This window comes from Lontra canadensis, unplaced genomic scaffold (genome assembly GCF_010015895.1).
Source record: "Lontra canadensis isolate GAN:19392208 unplaced genomic scaffold, GSC_riverotter_1.0 scaffold110, whole genome shotgun sequence".
NCBI classification, from domain to species: Eukaryota; Metazoa; Chordata; class Mammalia; order Carnivora; family Mustelidae; genus Lontra; species Lontra canadensis.
Genome location: NW_022631104.1, coordinates 1,457,136 through 1,477,569, shown reverse-complemented (window position 1 = coordinate 1,477,569; position 20,434 = coordinate 1,457,136). Strand labels below are relative to the sequence as shown.

The 20,434-nt window shown below is 56.4% G+C and overlaps 1 protein-coding gene across 1 annotated transcript; it reads right to left on the bottom strand.

Annotated features, from left to right (window-relative positions):
- Window positions 1-4,326: 4,326 nt before the first annotated feature.
- On the bottom strand, window positions 4,327-19,413 carry SCIMP (SLP adaptor and CSK interacting membrane protein). The gene is made up of 5 exons (XM_032840100.1): window positions 19,288-19,413; window positions 9,775-9,898; window positions 8,362-8,425; window positions 6,697-6,770; window positions 4,327-4,740 (listed from the first exon to the last, which is right to left on the bottom strand). The coding sequence occupies exons 1-5, from the start codon at window positions 19,306-19,308 to the stop codon at window positions 4,586-4,588; spliced, it is 438 nt and encodes a 145-aa protein (XP_032695991.1). The 5' UTR covers window positions 19,309-19,413; the 3' UTR covers window positions 4,327-4,585.
- Between the last annotated feature and the right edge of the window lie 1,021 nt (window positions 19,414-20,434).

Sequence of the window (20,434 nt, the reverse complement as noted above, 5' to 3'; positions counted from 1 at the left end):
TAAAAGGTACTTGGGTTAAGGGGCACCTGGGTGGCTCGATCGGTTAGGTGTCGGTCTCCTTATTGCGGCTCAGGTCGTGATCTCAGGGTATTGGGATCGAGCCCTGTAGTGGGCTCTGCGCTCAGCCGGGAGTCTGCTTGGGATTCTCTCTCTCCGTCTGTGCGCCGCCCCCATACACTGTCATTCTAAATAAATAATTTTTTTTAAAGATTTTGTTTATTTATTTGACAGAGAGAGATCACAAGTAGGCAGAGAGGCAGGCAGAGAGAGAGGGAAGCAGACTCCCTGCAGAGCAGAGAGCCCGATGCGGGGCTCCATCCCAGGACCCTGAGATCATGACCTGAGCCGAAGTCAGAGGCTTTAACCCACTGAGCCACCCAGGCGCCCCTAAATAAATAAAATTTAAAAAAAAATTTCTTAGGTTGAAATGCAGAAATTGGAAGTGTGCATTCCCCGAGCTTTCACAAATGCACACGAGCGTGTAATGCATGCCTGCACGACCTTCTGTTGCCTGAGCATGCCTGGAGCAGGTAATGCCTGGGGTTGCACCCGAGAGAGCAGGGGAGAACTAGCGCATCCCAGTGGGTATGGAGGAGCAGGGAGGGGGAGGAGGGAGAGGAGGCCGAGGGTCAGGTCTTCTCAGACCGCATCCCACCAGCTGCCAGCTCTTGGACATGGTTACATTGTTGGGTGGAAACCTCAGAACTCTGACACAGAGTAGCGCTCCTGTTCTGCTAGGGCTGTCACTGTTACGATTCCCATCTGACCCATAGCCGTCTATGTTCATGTGTGGAAACCCCGGAGGAGAAGAAAGGTGAAGGGGGGGGGGGGGGGGGGGGTATCTGGAGGCCAGGCTTTGGCCTGAACCCCCGACACCTCTGACTGGGTTCTGGAAACAAGTGCAAATAGTGAACAGTGGTATTTGTGAAAGTGAGCTGACCCAGGGAGGTTGCCTATCCAGCTGCTCTTGTCTCCTTTTTCCTTGTTAGCAAAGCCCACGCCCAGCGAGAAGGGCTGAAAATGCCCGGTGCTCACTCCCCAGCCTTCCCCGCAGCTGGGAGCGTGCACCCATGCAGGCCAATGACACAATCAGGGAAAGTTACTGGGGCTTCTAGGAAAGATGTTCTCTGTCCCAAAAAGAGCTACATGGGAGGAAATGCCCTATTTTTCCCTAGTTGAAATGTTATCATGTGCGGGTGTGATGCTTGGGGCTGTGGCAGCTGCATTGCCACCATGAGTTGTAAAACTAAGAGAATCAAAGAAGAATCAGCCTCTGTTCCTGAGTCTTAGAGCTGCTGAATCCTGGAGTGTTTACCTGTAGACTTGTCGTCGGAGGCCATACAGTCTCCATTGTTGGACAGTCTGTTCCTCGCAGTCTAAAGCATGTTAACTGATAACACATGATTTGTAAAATTTTTTACTGGTAATACCATTGCATTTCCTGAAAACAATCGTATTTATATTATAAAGATCAGACTTAACTGTTTTAAAGAAAATTATAATCCACTGATTTGTGGTAGGAGTAAATCACCAGTTCTCAAAAGAGTTCAGATGACAGAACAGGAATTGTTTCCAAATGGCGGTCTTCAATATTTGTAGGAATTTCAACATCATCATAGTCTCCTTCAGATTACATAGGCTCGGGGTAGAAACTGTCTTCTTAGTTGTACCTTTATTTATCTGTGAGTGTGTAGCTGGTGGCAATGCAGCTGATGTGGGGTGTCCTAGGGGGCTAGAATAGACAAAAAGCCCTTGAAAATTTTTGATATATTTAATGTTATCGTCCAAATTGGGAAAAACTTTTCTTTTTTTACCAAGCTGGTAAAAACATGGCTTTACTGCAGGTACCCAGGGTAAAATCTCAACCACAGCGTGCCTGCTCGGGGAAAAACTACTTGTTTCCTTTTGTCCAACTGGTTGGTAGATTTTTTAGGAATGTTCAACATCCAGTAAATGTTTACTAAGGGCCTACTGTGTGCAGGGGTTTGTGCTAGATACTGGGACTACAGCCGCGAGCCAGGCAAGCTCCACCCCAGCGGAGCCCCGGGTTAGAAAGAGGGACAGAGAAGGAAGCAGGCAATTATAATGCAGAGACGGATGTATTCCCACGGGCCATCTTTGTTCATTCATTCATTCAACTGATCATTCTTTCGCCATGTTTGTTGAGTATCCACAGAGTTCCCAGGCACTGTGCTAGGGACAGAGAAAACACTGGGAGGAAAGACACTGTCCCTGTCCCCCCACGTTCCCGTCACTCTAGTGGGGGAGAAAGGTAAACAGGACATCCTCGGGTGCTAATGCTATGGGAGGAGATCATCGAAGAGGGCATCAGGTTCAGGTTTGGGGTGGTGACATAGGAGGGATGAGAAGGTGGGGAAGAATGTTCTAGACGGGAGGCAGGTCACTGTGCATAGCCGTAGGGGCGAGAGAGACCCCAGACCAGGTCATTTCAAGTGACTGGAGCAAAAATTTTGTCAGAATGGAAGTTGCAAGGGGGCGGGGAGGGGAAGTTTGCAGGAAAGACCCGGAGACTGGATCCTGACAAGTGTTGTAACCCATATTAAGGAGTTTGGGGGTTTTCTGAGGGTGATGGATGAAGAAGAGGTTTAAGCAAGAGAATGGAGGGGTCAGATGTCCCCTTGAGAAAGCCGCTAGCTGTCGCAAAGAAAGGGGAGCAGAGGGTGAGACGTTAGTGGCAGGAGAGGCTGCCTGACCAGGGCTGGGTCACGGGTGCGGTCACAGAGCAGGGACACGGGGAAGGAGGAGGACCCCACACACTGGTCCGGTTTCTGACTCCAGGGACTGAAAAGGTAGCAGAGCGCAGGGAGTCTGGGATTGGGGTAGGGCAGCGTTCCTTTTGGGGTATGTGGAGCTTGAGGGCCCTGTTGGGGGCGTCCTGTGCATGTCCTGGGGGCAGCCGGGCTGGGACTGAGGAGTGGGCTCAGCTGGAGCCTGTGGACCCCTGCCGGGGTCTCGGGGGGATGAGGCAGGCATGGGGAAGAGCCTGGGGATGGGGGGCGGGCCGGCTGGAGGAGAACAGGAGATGGGGCCATCCCAGAAACCGAGGAGGAGGTCATTCCTCTCTGGTATTTACTTCTAACTTTCATCATCGATGTGGCCGGTTTACGGACCGTTCCTAAGAGGGAGGCATGCACGTGACACATGTCTGTCCTGTGGCTTACTCGTTTTGTTTCCCTGTAACTTGGGGAGTGAGGCCTCTCTGGCTCCTGGGGCTCCAGGGGTCCGTCAGGCCGCAGTGAGAGGACCACGTGGCCCACGAGAAGGTGGTGGTCACACGGAAAGTCTGCTGGGAATCTAGAAAGACAGAAGCTGGAGGAAGGCCCTTCACCACTGGTCCCGCGGTGGCAGAGGAGGATGCTTGAACACAGCTTGAGCATGCAGTGTCCGTGTCTGGAGGAGGAGCTCAGTCCAATGGTCACTCGGCCTTTCGGAGCTCCATGGTGCTCTCCCTGCAAGCCTGCTCTGCGGGATTCCCTGGGGATTGTTTAGAAATCAGGTCTCCGGTCTGCTTAGGATGCGCCAATCTGAGGGCTCAACTGATCAATGCCGAAGAATGGACAAGGTTCCAGAGCCTCCAGGCTGCCTCTGCCTCGGGGTTGGGGGCACTTCCATGGCAGGACCCCAGCCCCTTCCACGCATCTGACCCCAGAGCCTCCACGCGGTGCAGCGCGGCCTCCCAGACGCGCTCGGGGACAGCGATCTCAGTGCTGTTTGCGCAGAACATGACTGAAGGAACACTCCTCTTGAACCTGCCGCGTAATTGTCCCTTTCTTGCCTCTTGCCCATGACTTTCCCCGGGGAAGCCTCCTTTCCTGTAGCTCCCCAGGACACGTATCTCACATGGCCCTGCTGCGTGTATGTGCTTTGACCCAGAGGGTGACCCGTTTCTGTCCTTGTTGATTGCCATGATGCCACCAGGAGGCACAGGGAAAAAAATCCGGGAGAACCTGAATCTGGGGTCCATCCGGCTAATGTCACGGAGAGGCTGTGGGGTTTGGGTGGTGTGTAGGTGGGGACGGTTCACAAGAACAAAATGCACTGCTTGGTCTTGAGGAACCTGCAAGGTGTGATGTGGCGGCTTGCACACGCCGAGCGAGCAGCTGGAACAGCCGCCCACAGCCCTCGGGGTGCGGGGTGGGGAGTGGGGGGAGGGGCGATGGGTGGGGAGGGGGGTGGGACCCCTGGGGCCGCGCTGGGGATGGGAGCCTGGAGGCTCAGCCAGCCCAACACCCAGATTTGGCATCACTTCGAGCAAACAAGAGAAGAGGAGGGGAAGAGTATTTCTCACGGGTAGGGGCAGGGAGCCACTGGACCCAGAGGTCCTCCCGGGGAGGTTCAAGGTTCAAGGCCTGAGCCTTTGGAGTCTCCAGGGCAGAGCTTGGCCCCTGTTCCTCTGGATGCTGGTGCTTCTGGCTCTAAGCCACAAGCTCTGTCCTCTAGAGCTCCACGACATGACCCCGGGCTCTCGGGACCCCGCTCTCTGTTGGGATTCATCTGTTCTCAGTGGGTTGAAAAAGCTGTGTGAATCCTCTTCAACTTGCCGGCAAAGAAGGGCCAGGGGGTCTCAGAAACGCTGCTTTTCCATATGTGCTGGGATTTCAACATCATCGTAATCGTCCAGGGGCTCAATGTAGCTCGGGATGGACGCGGTCTTCTTGTCTCTAAGTTTGTTGACCCGCGAGTACGTAGCTGGTGGCTCACTTGGGGTGTCCTGTGGGACTAGAATGCACAACAAGGTCCTTACAGGCAAAGCTGTGGTGTGTTTTTACGTTTTTGATGAAGTGACTCAGCACGATTTTCATGGGTTTGGGTAATCTTCCCACGGTCTGGCGGAGCAGACCCCCATCTCTTATGGGGGAAACCGAGGCACAGACATGACACGGCCTCAGGATCCCCCAAGCTGGTCGATGGCAGATGTCGGTCTGACACCATGGCTCCTGTGTCCCTCTGCCTGCCCCCCGCCCGCCGCTCCCGTCATGGGAACCAGGAAAGAGAAGTGTAGACAAGCTTACCTAAGCCGGTACTCAGATGAGTAGAATTGTGTGATACCCTCATTCTCGTGGGAAGTGATACAAACCACGTTTCCTTTTTGGCACATCCCTCCCAGGGACCTACAGTGTTTTCCAGAACTTCCCCTAATTGCTCAGGCACGAATCTCTGTTCAGAAGGAAGGACGGGGACAGTGGTGTTTGCAGAATGGGGGCTTAGGGAATGGGTACGGAGCAAAGAAGCACCAAGGCAGCCAGGAAAAGGACGATGAACGAATGAGCCAGGTAGGCCTCAGATGATACCGGAATGTTCTCGACCACAATCTCTTCCTTCCTACGTGCACCTGAGAGGGGGCCAGCCCTCATTTCTTGCCGGGCTCTGCGGTCAGATCCCCAGTTCATCCCCAGGCTCCAGCAGTCCCTCGCTGTGTCGCTGTGGGTGAGGCCCTGCACAACTCTGTGCCTCCGTGTCCTCATCCGTCAAAGGGGAATAAGGATGTATGTGCCTCGCACTGTTGTTGGGGGTGTCACGTGAGACAGCGCCCGCAGAGTGCCTCGCATGGGGCCTGCCCCGCCGGGCTGCTCAGTAAATGTGGGCTAATCTCACAATGTACCCATTCAGTCGAGACAGTCCTATGCTCTCCTAAGCCCCAGGCCCTGGTCTTAGTGGTGGGTCCCCAGTGGTTAGCCAGACAGAAACGTTCCCGTTTCCTCGACTTTGTGTTCTAGCGGGAGGAGGGCGGGCAGAAACAAAGTAAGACAACTTTGGGTAATTGCCACGCATTTCATGAAGACAATTACTGGGTTCATTTTAGAGAGGGTGGACAGGAGGGGCCTCTTTAAGGTGCTGACTTTTTTTTTTTTTTAAGATTTTATTTATTTGAGAGAGAGAGAGAAAAAGAGAGAGTGGGGGAGAAAAGAGGGAGGGGTAGACTCCACACTAAGCAGGGAGCCTGACGTGGGGCTCGATCCCAGGACCCCGAGATCATGACCTGAGCTGAAACCAAGAGTCGGATGCTTAACTGACCGAACCCCCCAGGCGCCCCGAGGGGCTGACACGTGGGCTGACCTCGAAGGGTGAAATAAGGCCACTACCTAAGCAGCTTAAGGAAGAACATTCCAGTCCAGGGAACCAGGCAGAGTGTTTCTGATGGGAAGTGTGGGAGGCCCAGTGACACCCCAGGTTTCTTTTCACTCAAGCTCCAAACCGGGATTTGAATGTAAGTTTGCAGGTTGCTACTCACTCTGCTCCCTTTTTAACTTCTTGGTCCCTTTCAGAAGGATGGGACCATCTGCAGATGCTAGTGGTATGGACTGGTTTTCTTGTCCCCACAAAATTCCTGTGTTGAAGGCATAAGCCCCCAGTGAGGTTGTGTTCGGGATGGAGCATTTAAGGGGGTAATTAACGCTAAATGAGGTCATAAGGGTAGGGTCCTGATCGCATAGGCTTTTGTCCTTATAAGAAGAGACACCAGAGTGCCCTCTCTCCCTCTTCCCTACCCCATCCCCCCTGACCAAATTGGCTGGCACCTTGGTATTGACATTCTAGCCTCTGGGACCATGAGAAAATACATTTCAGTTGTTTAAGCCACCTATTCTATGGTATTTCGTGCGGGCAGCCCAAGCTCAGACACTTAAATTTGTTACCCTACCCCGAATGAAACTGTCATCAGTGACAGACACTTACATTTGTGTTCCGGAAAAAGCAAACCCCTGGGCGGCAGAGGGGGTAACTGAACCGATGGTTTGTTAGGAACATTCCTGGAGATAGAGGGAGAGAGAGGAGTAAGGCTGTGATTTTGACCGTCCTGGCTCAGCCGACTGGAAGGAAAACATCACAGAAAAAGGACAGGGTTGAACATCCAACCCCTGGTTCCTGAAGGTGGGAGGCATCTCCTTCTCTAGGTTTTGGATCCCATTTGTAAGGAAACCGTCTCCCCTCGCCCTGGGAGCAGCTGGACTTAGCACAGAGCTTGCCTTCCGGGGTTCTCCTGCACTGTTTTAGGAAGGGGAGGTGAGCGCCAAACCCGGGTGTTCCTAAAGCCAACTTTATCCACCCCGCTGAGATGTTCGCACGCGCTCACCGGAAACGTGGACCAGAATGTTCCTCACGGCACTGTGCACCACAGCCCCAGACTGGACACCACTCAGATGCACATGAGCCAGAGTGGGTCAGTCCCTCATGGTCCCCTGCACTGTGGGATGCTCCACAGGAGTGAGGGTGAAGCGTCTGTAGCCACCCACAAGGACACTCGGGGAGATGGTGAGCAAAAGAAGTCAAACACTAGACACTCTGTACTCCATCCCGGCCTCTGAAATGGCCCCTTTCAGAGGCCGGGATGGAGTAGCCACTCTACGGGCCGGGACCAAGCTCAGGGAGCCTCTCTGGCTGGCGCTGCTTTTTGTGCATGGTGCCCCGCGTGGATGCTGGGAGAAGGAAGCCTGGCGCCTGCGCTCATGCAGCGAGACAACCAGTGGAAGCCTGTGCCTGGTTTCTCCTGGGCTCCATCCCGTATGCCTTCCCTTTGCCGACTTACTCTGTACCCTTCTACTATAATAACACCAAACCGTGACTGTTGTAGCTTTTCTGGGTCCTGGAAGTGCTTCTTGTGAGTCATCAAGCCAAATGGTGATCCTGGGTACCCCCCAATACATAGCAATCATAAAAGCCCCAAGTTGGGACCTCTGGGGGGCTCAGTCCGTTAAGTGTCTGCCTTCGGCTCAGGTCAGGATCCCAGACTCCGGGGATCAAGTCCAGTATGGGGCTCCCTGCTCAGTGGGGAGCCTGCTTCTCCCTCTGCCCCTCCCCCTGCTTGTGCACGCGCACTTTGTCTCTCTCTTTCCTTCTGCCAAATAAATAAATAAAATATTTTTTTAAAAGCCCCAGATATGTCACAGGATACACAAGGAAGGCAGGTGGCATATTGTCGTTAAGCACACAGCCTTAAGGGGGTTGTACTTGCGATCCATTTAAAGAAGAGGAGGGTGGGACTCCTGGCTGGCTGGGTCAGCGGCGGAAGCCACTCTTGACCTTGGGGTTGCGAGTTCGAGCCCCAGGTTGGGGGTAGAGCTGACTTAAAAATCAAATCTTAAAAGAAAAGTGGTGGGCCCAGCACACAGAGCCTGGCCTGTGACCGCTACCAGAGGGGACCGTACCAGGGCGACTTGGAATGCAGAGCCACAGACCGTGCCCCGCATACTCAAAGCCCGAGTCCTGTCCCCTCGCGGTGGCGGAGCGGGCCGCGCAGGCGCAGTGGACCATCAGGGTGCCCTGGCGGAGTAGTGCAGGTGCGGGGTGGGGTGGGAGCGGGAGCCCTCTGAACCGAGAAACGGAGGATTTCCTCTTACTTACCCGTACATCTTCTCTTCATCCCTTTGCTCGTCTTCCCAGGGCTTGGCAATCTCCCACTTCTTGCCTAAGGAGTCAGATAAGCACGTCCATGTAGGAAGAAAGCAGGAGGGGGGCTCTGTGGTTCAGAAGTCCGCGGACACCAGCTGTGTTCAGGGCATGGGGGGAGGAACCACCGGGCAGACACGGACTCGGGGACAAGGAGCAGGTGAGCGGAGGACACGGGCGTCCCCACGGGCCTTCTGCCCGCCGAGCCTTTTGCTAATCCTCGAGGGTTAATACCGTGGGTCAAGATAAAAGAGAACAGATGAGGTTTTTGTTCAGGGTCACGCTTTTGTGCGTATCTAAAAAGGAAACCGTTTAGGAGGCAAATGGACAGAGGAGTATAGGAGCCAGAGTATGCTTTGTACGTAAAAAAATGAAGAATTATGGGCTCCCTGCTCAGCAGGGGATCTGCTTCTCCTGCAGCCCAGTGTCCGCCATGCTCCAGCTCTCTCAAAGAAAGAAAGAAAGAAAGAAAAAATCTTTTTAAAAACTGTGTGTGTGGGGGGGCGCCTGGGTGGCTTAATCAATTAAGCGTCTGCCTTCAGCTCAGGTCATGATCTGAGAGTCCTAGGATCGAGTCCTGCATGGGGCTCCTTGCTCAGTGGGGAGCCTGCTTCCCCCTCTCCCTCTGCCCCTTCCCCTGCTTGCACATGTGAGCTCTCTTCCTCTCTCTTTAATAAGTAGATTCTTTAAATCAAGGGGTAGAAGGGAAGGAACACTGCACAGGAAGCCCAGTGGACCCGAGTTCTGGTCCCAACTCTGCCACCAACTCCTATGAGGCCTCAGCCAAGGCTTTGCTTCTCTCTGAAACTTAACTGTCTTATCTCCAAAAACAGATGGAGGAGAATGACAAGGTCTCACTCCTCGTGCAGCCCTGACCTTTCAGGAGAGACGAGATCCCTGAGGGATGCCCGCCCGGGCTGTGCGCCCCTGGGGAGAGGGCCGCACCGCTCAGTGAGCTTACTACCATCCTTAGGTCATGGGGGGGGGATACGATCTCAAGAACACACACCATCGGATCAGGGATTTCACGTTTGGGGAGATGAACAGCAAAGTGGAAACCCACTTGTAGACAATCTAGTCGGCGTAAGGCCTCCAGGAAGCTGCTTGTGTGTGTTCCGAGGAGGCCAAGGCAGCTGTCATACTAGAGAATTCAGAGGACGACCTCAGAGAGGGCAGTCGTGGAGGCCAACATGTCCATTGTGGACTGAGCAGAGGGGGAAACTGAGGCCCAGAGAATCATGACGCTTCATCCAAAATTCAGCCGATACAGGCCTGGAATGAATCTTCCTGCCCTAAAGGAAGCCTGGCCCACTGGGGAGCCGCTCAGCCCTCCCCGCCCTCCACCTGCCCAGGTGCGACTGCCCTTACCCTGCCTGAGCAGCTGCCGACAGGCACAATACAGGATGAGGCCCAGGCCCGAGGAGACGAGGATGATGGCCACGGCTAGAATGATCCAGAAATTGTCCCTCCACCAGTCCATCGCAGTGGGGCCCTGGGGAGAATGGAGACAGAGGAAGGAGGTGTGAGTAGGGGCATTGGGCGGGGAGGGGTGGGGACCGCTGTCTACCACGGGGCCCTGGCCACGGGGAAGCCTCTGCTTACAGGTCAGGCAGGCACTGGCTCGGGCACACCCTGCCCGCCAGCAGCGGGGAGACCCTGAACCTGGGCCGGTCCCCCTGTGCAGCACGGGAGCGGCGCTGGCCAGTGCTTCCCAGGGCAGTCATGTGCACTGCAGACAAGACACGTGCCTGGGGGCTTCCTCACTGCTCTTTCCTAGATTGTCAACACGCAGGGGAGGGGCGGTGCCTCCAAATGCAGTTGCTTTTATATCAAAGGGGCAAGAGACTTAATTCCTATTTTTTCTTTTTCCTTGGAGGTGGGGGTTAGGAAGATACCTCAGTGGGTCTCCTGGAGCAAGGGGAAGGGGGAAGGTAAAAATGCAAGGCAAACTGAGTTAGTCCACTGGGAAAAAGGAACGGGAATTTGGGGGCTGCAAGCTGGCCGGGTTGAGCAGGTCGTAAACATTCTCATCCCATGCGAGGGGCCCGCGGCTCCAAAGGTGTATCCCGTCAACTCGCTGCACCTTTTCAGCGTATACAGTGAGATAAGCCAGTTACGCCCCAGTTATACCCTGGTGGGGCGGGGGTGGGGAAGGAGAGAGGGAAACAGGAAGAGAGCAGAAAGTTCGAGATTGTTAGAAAGTCCCCGTGGGGGAGGCCAGCCGCGCTTTCGTAGAATGGTGATGACTAACATTCAGCTCGGGGCAGTTGTGCCGCAATCTGTGTTACATCAAGGCTGCAGTGAAATTGCACAATAAAAGCTTGTTCGAATGGAGCCTGGGGAGTCCTGACATGTGTGCCCTAGTTTTTCAAGCGGGGGGACGTGTGCCACGGCGGGGAGCGGGCTGCAGGCCGGACTCACAGGCCTAGCCTCCGGGAAGGCAGGGAGCTCTTGGGCGAGGAGCAGCGCCCCCTCCCACCCAGGGCACAGGCACTCTGCCTGCTCATTTGGCTTTTTTTTTTTTTTTTTAAAGATTTTATTTATTTATTTGACAGACAGAGATCACAAGTAGGCAGAGAGGCAGGCAGAGAGAGAGGGAGAAGCAGGCTCCCCGTTGAGCAGAGAGCCCGATGCGGGACTCGATCCCAGGACCCTGAGATCATGACCTGAGCCGAAGGCAGCGGCTTAACCCACTGAGCCACCCAGGCGCCCTCATTTGGCTTTTCAAATAAAAAAAAAGATCCCTGAGGCCTGGCATATCCCAGGTACGTGAGAATCCACTTCCTGAGTCATCGTTTAGCCGATGGGAGCTCCCCCCTGCCTGCCCACGCAGAGCCGTTTCCGATTCAAGCCTTTGAGAGTGATACTGGCGGTGAAAGCAGGGAGCCAGGTAGGGGAACACGGGCAGCACGAGGCTGTGGTTGCTCGGGCCATTTTTCCCCGCAAAGACGTCTGACGTGGCTTCCTGTGTGCACGCGTGTGTGTGTTACCAGCATAGCGACTTCATTTATGACGTTGTTCCGTTATAATTTGGGTTTTCAGTCCCAAGGGCTGTTTCTTCCGTGATCAAACAGGATGGTTTTTGGCTATTCACGGAGTTCTGCATAGCGAAACCAGTTGTGTGCTCCTAGTGGTCCCGCAGGCACGTCATGCCGCAGCTTTTCTGCTCAACGTTTTGCTCGGTATTACGGGTCTGTCGTTGATCCGTGGTGGCGGATGTGCTGGAGACTGACTCCGCGGAGAGTGAAGTGTCCGCTAGCCAGGTTGCCCCCCCCCAGGCGTGCACTCAGCAGAGGTCTGGGGGTAAGTTGCCTTTTCAGGATGCACAGAAGAAAGCAATAGAGGAAGGAGAACCAAGGGAAAAAGAAAAAGCACAGGGACTGGGAACTTGGCTTTCAGGAGAGCCCCGGGAAATTTGGTTTTGCAGGGCTCAGTGAGGTCACGGGGCACTGGACTTAGGAGAATACCATACATCAGAGGGTGGGCTCTTTGTTTAATAAACCTAATTGGACCTCACCTTCTTTAGCTCTGGGGAGTGGAGGGATGGATGGTTGGTTAGATGGATGGATTGGAGGATGCATGGATGGCTGGATAGGTGGACAGATGGACAAACAGGATTTTCTTCCTTCCATTCTCTTATACTCAAATATGTATCTCCTGGTTCTTTGTCTAATTTGTCTCTCATATTTTCTATCTTTTGTTTTTTTTTTTGCTTTAATCTTGAAGGACTTCTCCAAAAGGCAATATAAACATACTCTTTAAGGCTACAGAAGTGAACACCAGGGCATACGAGTTCAGAGCTATTGCATCTGAGAAACAAAAACAAACAGACAAACAAAAAAAGGTTGATCTGAGGAGCACGAGACGGTGAAAGGTGGAGGATGGGAGACAGGGCTGCAACTTTCCACTGTAAACCCTCTGAATTACTTGATTTTTAAAAAAAAATTATGTGTATTTACAGGGAGCCTGGCTGGCTTAGTCAGTTAAGCATTCGACTGGATCTCAGCTCAGGTCTTAATCTCAGGGTTGTGAGTTCAAGCCCCGTGTTGGGCTCCGTGCTGGGCGTGGAGCCTACTTAAAACAAAACACCTCCCCCACCGCCACCGCCGCTGCCAAAACTAAAACTGTGTGCATTTACTTCAAGAAAATAAAATTTTAAAAAAAGGCACACAAAACCCACCAATTAAGCACGTAGTGTAGCTTCGACAAAAAGCTACTGCTCAGATTTCAAGTTCAAAGCAAATCATTGTCCTCTGTGTCCGGGGGAAGAAAGAGGAAGAAGGATGATGTCAGCCAAGTGGAACATGGGACACTTCTGAGAACCTCACAGTGGTGGGTACCTCACAGTTCTGTTCTTACACATGGAGCGGCTCTGACTGGCCAGCAGACGTTTCGAGGGTGTCCTGGGCGCACGAGGCCTGCAGGGGCTTTCCGCTCTCCCCTCCTTTCATCCTTGCGCCACACACTTTCCCGGACCGGGCGTGGAGGTCGAGGGGACGGGGCCTGCCCAAGGTCCCCCGGCAGGGAGGAGGCGGGATGCTTTCTGTTTAGCTCCTAGGCCTCCCGCTGCGGATGTCGGTCACCATGGCCCCCGACATCGGGGACAGGCTGCGTGGGGCTCAGGGTGTCTCTCTTGCAGGAGCGCAGCGACGGTGGTGAGGTGGTGGGAGCCACGGATGAACGGTCGGGACCCCCAGGGAAAGCCCCAAGTCCCTGCGTTCCAGGGCCAGAGAACCAGCTCCTCCCCGTGGAGGGGCGAGGCGCCTTCTCAACAGAAGCGGGATGAGGAGAGGAGCTGGGGAGGGGTAGCCGGGTGCGGAGGGTGCTGAGGGACCACGCCCCGTCCCTTGCGGTTGTCTTCTGGGCTCCCGGCTGGTTTAGTGCCCTGGGTGCTGCCAGAGAGGGGATGTGGACTCTGGGGAGCGGCGGCGGGGAGGACAGCCAGTGGGGGCCTGTGTGGGCCGTGTGGAAGCTGGACCCCTGGTCGGCCAGCCTGGGGTAGAGAAGACGGCGGGGGTCCGGCCGCAAGGGGCAGAGGTGTTTGTGGGACCGGCTGCTGGCAGGCCACACACGTGGCCGAGTCTCTCGATGGGCCACAAGGGACCCCAGAGGCGGTCTGCAGGAATGGCCACGGTGGGAGACTGTCTGTCTGTCCTCCTCAGTGCGATACCAGGGAAGTAGTACAGGGTGGGCTGCAGGGGGGCTGAGGTGGCTCCTTCCCCTCCCCCCCCCACTGGGGCAAAGTCGGGGGCTTTGAGCCAAAGACAGTGCTGAAGGTTTACAGTTCCCTCCTGGAGGCTCCACGGGAGAGCCATTTCCCTGATCTGTTCGGCTTCAAGAGGCCACTCAGGTTCCTGCCCGCGACAACCCAGCACGATCTCCCATCTCCCCAGCTGCCAGTCAGTGACCTTGATTCCACCTGCGCCCTCTGTCCCCCTTTGTCCTGGGACCCTGCACCGCCCCACGCTGGGGCAGGCGGGTTCCGTGCACCAGCCACCGGGATCTGAGCTCCGTGAGATGAGACGCTCGCTAACGGGCCTCCATGCGCTTACACATTCAACATCCTGTATTTTGCTGCCCGGCAGTAAGGAGGAAAAGGGGGAAAACGGGACGGACGGTTCTGCCATCGTGGACAGAATTCCACCGCGTGGTACCTGGTGTGGCTGGCCTCGTTAGGAGTCCTGGACGGACATGGCTCTCCTTCTGGGAGGTGTCTGTCGCCTGGGAGGGAACATCTTTGTTTTCAAGAGTCTGAGGACCTAGGAAGGTTCTCAAGGCAGGATGGGAGCTCACAGGTAACACAGGGCCCCACTAGCCAGAGCCGGGGGCCCACGGTCCAGTGTAGACCAGTACAGACCAGAAGAGGATCCAACACGGGCCCAGGTCAGCAGTCCAGGGGCTGCAGGGAGGGCACAGGGCCTGAGCCCACAGGTGTAGGCCTGGGGGTCCCAGCTGCTGGGAGGTCGGGAGCTGCAGGCCTGACCTCAGGTCCTGTCACCTGGGGGAGCATTTGGTGGCCACCACGTGGAGGAAGGAAGGGAAGGGGAGCAGTGGGAGCGCCCCTTGGAAATCAGTTACGGAGCGGCTTGGAGGCACCAGGCCCTCGAGGAATATGGAAATTCCCTACCCTCACCGTGCCTGAAGCTTGGAACCACCCAGGGAGCTTGAACAGCTGCTTGCCTCCAAGACTCTGATTTAATGGATCTGGGGTGGGGGCCTGGCTGCTGGGGTTTGTTTATGGTCTTAATAAAATTGTCCAGATGGGTAATAGGAGGCTGAGGTGGAGAACCAGGGATGGACATGTCGTCTCTGAGCCCTTATTATAATCTCCTTGCTGAGGACGCGGTTCTCACCCTGAACAGAGCTCAGAGAGGTTAAGTGATTTGCTAAAGGCCGCACAGCTAGGGATCGACTAAGCTAAGCTTTCAGATCGGTGCTGTGGGCTGCCCGAGTCCCCGCCCCGTTAACTCTGCCAGGCTGACGTCAAGCCGCTGAGTGTTTTTCCCTTCGTAACAGAACTGAAAGCAGAACCCTCGTTCTGGGTTCTGGCGAGGTCTCAGCCCTTAGCTGTGTCTTGCGCATAATAGGAACCGCAGTATGAAAATGCGTCCCAGAAAAGTAACAGGCGCCGCACACTAAGGTCCCACGGGTTCCAAGCGTTCTACGCGCCCCGTCCCACAACGCGGCTTGTGGTTATGAGCCCATTTTACAGATGAAGCAGTGGAGGCTCAGATCTCAGCAGTTAGTGGAAGAATCAGGAGCCAAACCCCGGTCTTTCTGACCCCAGGGCCCTCGCCTGTGACCACCGAATGTAGGTTTTGGGAGCTGTATGAAAATGCAGGTGCCGGGGGCCCCGGCCCCTTCCCCACAGCCAGCTCTGATGGGTGGGTCCAGTGTGGGACTTGGGGATCCCCATTTTTAACAAGCAGTGTAGGGGGCTCAGCCCCAAGGGGGGAACATGCATGGGGCCAGTCAGCAGAGCCCACGGCGGGGACAGGTGAGCGTACTGGAGGCTGGTCCCCCTACCCTGCCGTCCACCCCCACCGTCAGAAGCAGCAGCAGCAGCACTGGGGCAGAAAACAAGCCACTGGAAAGGACCCCCCCGAAACAAATACCTTTCCAGTTTGCTTGTCACAATTCCTGAAATTCCACAAGTCACACGAAGGTCACTGCAAAGTTCCAGGCTCCCTCTCTCCCCACTTCCTCTCTATCCAAACTCATTTGCTTGGGAGTGCTAGACTCTGAGGAAGAGAAACTGATTTTTACTAGGGTGTGGATGACTTCCTTGGCCCCTCGGGGCACTGGATTCCTTCTCTGGATTCCCTAGGGCACTGGCAAGAGCAGGGGCATCCTAGGATCTCTGCCAAAGTCCCCAGAGGGTCTAAGTGAATGTGACTAGGAACAGAGACTCTCTTATCTAGCCTCGTCCTCCTGCTAGCGACCCCACCCTACTCCCCTTCAGAGTGTTGAAGACCCAGAAGGCAAGAGAAGGTCGGACACTGAGGTGGACGAAAGACAGCTTGTTTAGAACAGGAGTGGCCTCCACGTGTCTGCACCGAGAAGGTGCCGGGACAGAAGACAGGAGTGAAATAGAAGACACCTTCCCGGCCAGAAAGGAGGATGGGCTTTTACAAGGGAACAAGGATGGAGAGAGGGCGTGCCAGGATCTGGGGCAGGAAGTGGGGAGCCCGCACCCCCCTTCATTCAGTCCGAAGTAGCGGACACAGTCCACGGGTGCTGGGTGGGGCGGGTGGGAGGGAGACCCGTAGTGTCATGGCTGGGAGGCATGCCTTCTTCCTGTAGCTGGGCCCGCGTGTGCTGCCTCTCACCCTGCCTTGGGGCCTACTGGTCACGTCTGCCCTTACCACTGTGTCCAGGGCCTAGATGTCCCCTGGGCCCAGTGGGTGCTCCCTACGGATCAGGGAATCCAGGAAGGAATGAGACACTGGCCTGTCCCCTGACCTGCAACTGGACGTCCCCTCTGAGGATGGGGTGGGGGGGGCAGGTGGCAGCTCAGATCCCACGTTGCCCACTTGGCCCTGCCGCCTCCCTCTCCCCCTACCTCAGGGGCTCCCGGCGTTAAGCCGCGGGCGGCAAGGAGAGGCCCATGAGATGCTCTGGTCTCTCGGCCTCACGTCAGCAGCCCCCGCACAGCGCACAGCCTCCCAGGGAGCCCACCAGCTGCCTCACTGAGCGGGTCGTCGGGGTGGGAGGGTAGCTGAGTGTAGTCACCAGCCCAGCCCAGGCTCTCACTTCCCCGAAAGGCATTTCTGGGGAGTCAGGGGACAGAACTCATACCGTGCCCTCCCCGGGAATTCCAGAAACTGTGGGTTTATTCAGCACTTCTTTTTAAAAAAAAAAAAAAACCAAAACCCCGAAAAAACAAAAAGCAACTCAGTCCTGCTGTGGGGGAAGACCGGGGCCCATGCACACACACGAGACGTTTCACGATGAAATGCCCTTCCGACCCGTGGCGCACCCAGTGCGCTCCCGCTCCGGATCTCCGAGCTCGGGAGGAAGGTACCCAGTGAGCGAGAGCTGCTGAGTTTCTTTCAGGACCCGCTGGTGGGGCAAGTCCTGGATATAAAAACTCGAGTTTTTCTCAAGAAGAATGAATGATCTCAAGTAGCCATGAGCCCGACAGGGTGCGGAGAGGACGCTGGTGTGTGGGAGCAGGGGGACTGGGGTTCTGGCTGGAGCTGGAAGAGGCATCCAGTGTCTCTGTGCCAGGAGGCCACCTGCAAAGAGCTCAGCGGAAAGATGGGGCCCCTGTTCCTCATGCGCCCTCTGCCCTTAGGGCCTGGGATGCAAATCCCCTTATCTGAGGCCTGCCCTGCCTCGGACGGACGGACGGACGGACGGACGGCAGCCCCTGGGCCCACGAGGCCGCTGGTCACCTGCTGGGTCTCAATGACTCCGAGTGGAAAGAAGAACATAAAAGGTCATTGATAAATGTGATATAGGTTACTTGTGGGAAAGATCCTTCGGGTGCATTGGGTTAAGATAAATGTATTATTAAAATTAGTTTCGGCTTCTTTTTCCCCCTCTTTTAACTCCCCCCATTGAAATTCTTCCCTCTTGTGCCCCTGCTCACACACGGACCCTCAGGACAGCTCGGCTGGCTCCGCCGGTGGAGCACGCGACTCTCGATTTTGGGGGGGAGGCCATGAGTCAGGTGTCGAGATAATTTAAATAAATACATAAACTTAAAAATAATTTTTGGTGGGGAAGCACGTGGTAATCCACAGCCATGTCCTCCGATCACGCAGCAGCATTTCTAGAAACAACCTGAGAAGTAGCCCCAAGGAAGTTCAAGTCAGAGGCAGAACTGGTAGACCTCAGCGTGCGGAAGCAGGGAGGCACCCCGCGGGCGGCGTGGGATGGCCGGGGAGACAGTCGCACGGGGCCACCCGATGGGTTGCAGTTGCAAGGCGGGAAGAACGGAAGAGACCCAGGAGCCTGGCGGGAGCCCCGGGCCCTGAGAAAGCAGAGTGGGGGGCCCGTGCCCCTGCGGCAATCACTTCTCCCCGTGTTCCCCGCGTCTAAGGCCGGAGCCCGCCGCGAAAAAGCCCAGAACACGGACCTTTCACCGAGCGAGGGCAGGAGCCTCCCCTCTCGCTCTGCCGCCAGCCTTGCCGTGAAGCAGGAACTGAATACATGGTCAGGACGGCGGGTACCCCATCTAAAAAGGGCTTCTGCTCGCCCCTCCCCAGCAGGTGGCTCCTGCGGTGTTTCCATGGCGTTGGGTGTGATGTATCTATCTGCCTGGGGCAGAGCCTTCCGGACCTGCGGATGACTCGGGCTTCCTGCTCCGTTATCCCAGGAGTTCTGCAACCCAGAGGTCCCTCCTTGGATCTGACCAGTTTGTCTTGCGCTGTTGCTGGTTTTCTTAGGTGTTTGGCTCTGCGTGTGAGCGGGACACCTACAGCCCTGTCCCTGGGGGACCGTCTGGCAACAACGTTGGTGCCATCAGTGGGGTGGGGGGGGCCTGGGGACGCCTGCGCCTGATGACAGCCAGCGAGGCCTGTGTGTCCTCTCTAGAGCACATGGAATCAAAATAAGATGATGGTAACTTTTCAAAATATCGACACGTAGGGGAAAACTAGAGGGCCAGCACCACACTCCCTACCGTGGTGGTTGTGAGGTTGTGCAATGTCATTGCACAAACACGGGTCATTCTTCTCCCGTGTTTCTCAGAAGTTCTCATTTTCATCTATCCTAAGAAATACCGAGCGGCCCCCAGGCCCTGTCTTCACTAGGCTCCACAGTCCCACTTTCAAGCTCCCTGGGTGGGCCCCACGCTGGCCGCCCAGGGCCAGGAAAGGGGGTGTCTCTCCGGACAAGTGATGCGCGACAGGGTGGGACGGGAGACACAGGGCCAGGCCCTCTCCATGGTGATTTCCCTGGAGCAGCGGCAGGTGGCTGGGTGAGGATCTGACCCCAGCCCAGCATAGCACAGCTTGACCCCAAGGCCACGGGAACACAGGATGCCTTATCGGTCCCTACGCCCCAGACGCACACATGCAAAGATGCCCAGGCAGGTGGTGGCTAGGTGCCAGGGGCCCCAGGCTGCAGCCCGAGGTTGCCATGGTCATTGCCTCGCCCCCTCATGCCCAGCACAGACCGTGTAGGGTGCTCCCAGCTATCAGTTCCCCACACTCCTCATCAGAGTCTGGAGAAGCTAACCAGCTCTCTGCAGCAGACGCGGCTTGCCGCCTGTCATGAGGTCAGTTCAACCCCCTGGCCGACTGCGGGGGAACGGAAGCCCAGAGGGGAGCCATGATTCTGAATTCAGCCAGCCAGCGAGAGGCAGACTGGACTGGCCAAGGCCACCCAGAGATTGGGCTACACCCCCCAGGGGTCCAAAGCCCAGACGCCTACCTGGGTTGCAAGGGTGTCCATCTGTGTGCGGCTGAGGGGACTGCGGGAGCCGGACTGCGGTAGCTCCGACACAGCTGGCAGGAGACTTTCCTCGCCCACAGGCCTCCCGCCCACCCCAGATCAGTGAGCCCCAGCCAGACCGCACTTCCCCTTCCTGCTCAGCCCTTGGGCGGGGGGAGGACCACGTGCCCCAGGCAGCCCCGTCCTTCTTCCAGGGAAGCTGGCTCTCGAAGCTCCCAGGAGCCAGGATCTCCTTCTGCAAGACCCTGCGTAGGACCATCCCAGCGGTGGGGGTCAGGCCCAGGGACGGGCTCGGCATGGGCGACCGGGTGGCCGAGTGGTCCCTGCAGATGAGTGTGGGTGAGCATTCCTGGCTGTGGCAGCCGGCCCAGGGCTCCGAGAGTGAGGACGTTGGCTCCCACCCAGAGGCAGCCCCTAGGGGGACCCGGGCTCTGGTGGGACAAACACAGTGCGCCCACGGAGACCTGCTAGGGGACACCCGGGCCCACCTAGGGGCTGCCTAGCCAGCTTCTGCTGTGAGGCTGCTCCGGGACATGGCTCCGTGGGCTGTCCTGGTAGGGGCTCGTGTCCACCTGCACGGCTGACAGTCCCCAGCGGCGCCCATGGCCGTTTATAGTGGGGCCGGCACCAGGAAGCCAACCAACCATGTTGAGGACTAACATGAGCATCCCAGGGGGAAAAGCAGGCACACACCAGCCTGCACTGTGTCTGCTGGGGGGAAAGGGTATTTTGACTCTCCGGGGTAATGATGCTACTCTGGGCTTTCTGGGAAGTGCCTACCAACGGGCCTACAGGAAGCACGATTCCTGATCTGTAGGGTTTGCGAGTTTCCAACACGACCCTGTCCAGCTGCTGGTGGGATGGTCCTGGACTCAGACTCCGGGCCATGTCCACAGTCAGGGGTTGGGGCTGCTAACCCCCACCCTGGAGCCCTTGTGGGGACCAGGGCCCACCCCTGTCTGGCTGCATCTCCTGGGCCTGGGGAGTTGTCACCTCCACTTTCCAGCTGAGCTCACCGGAGCTCTGCGAGGTCGCTGTGGGGCAGGGTGGGCAGGGTGGGGGTGGGGGAGCGGGGGGGGGGTGGCAGGGGTGGAGGGGAGTCTGCGCAAGCGCAGCCGGCCTGCTG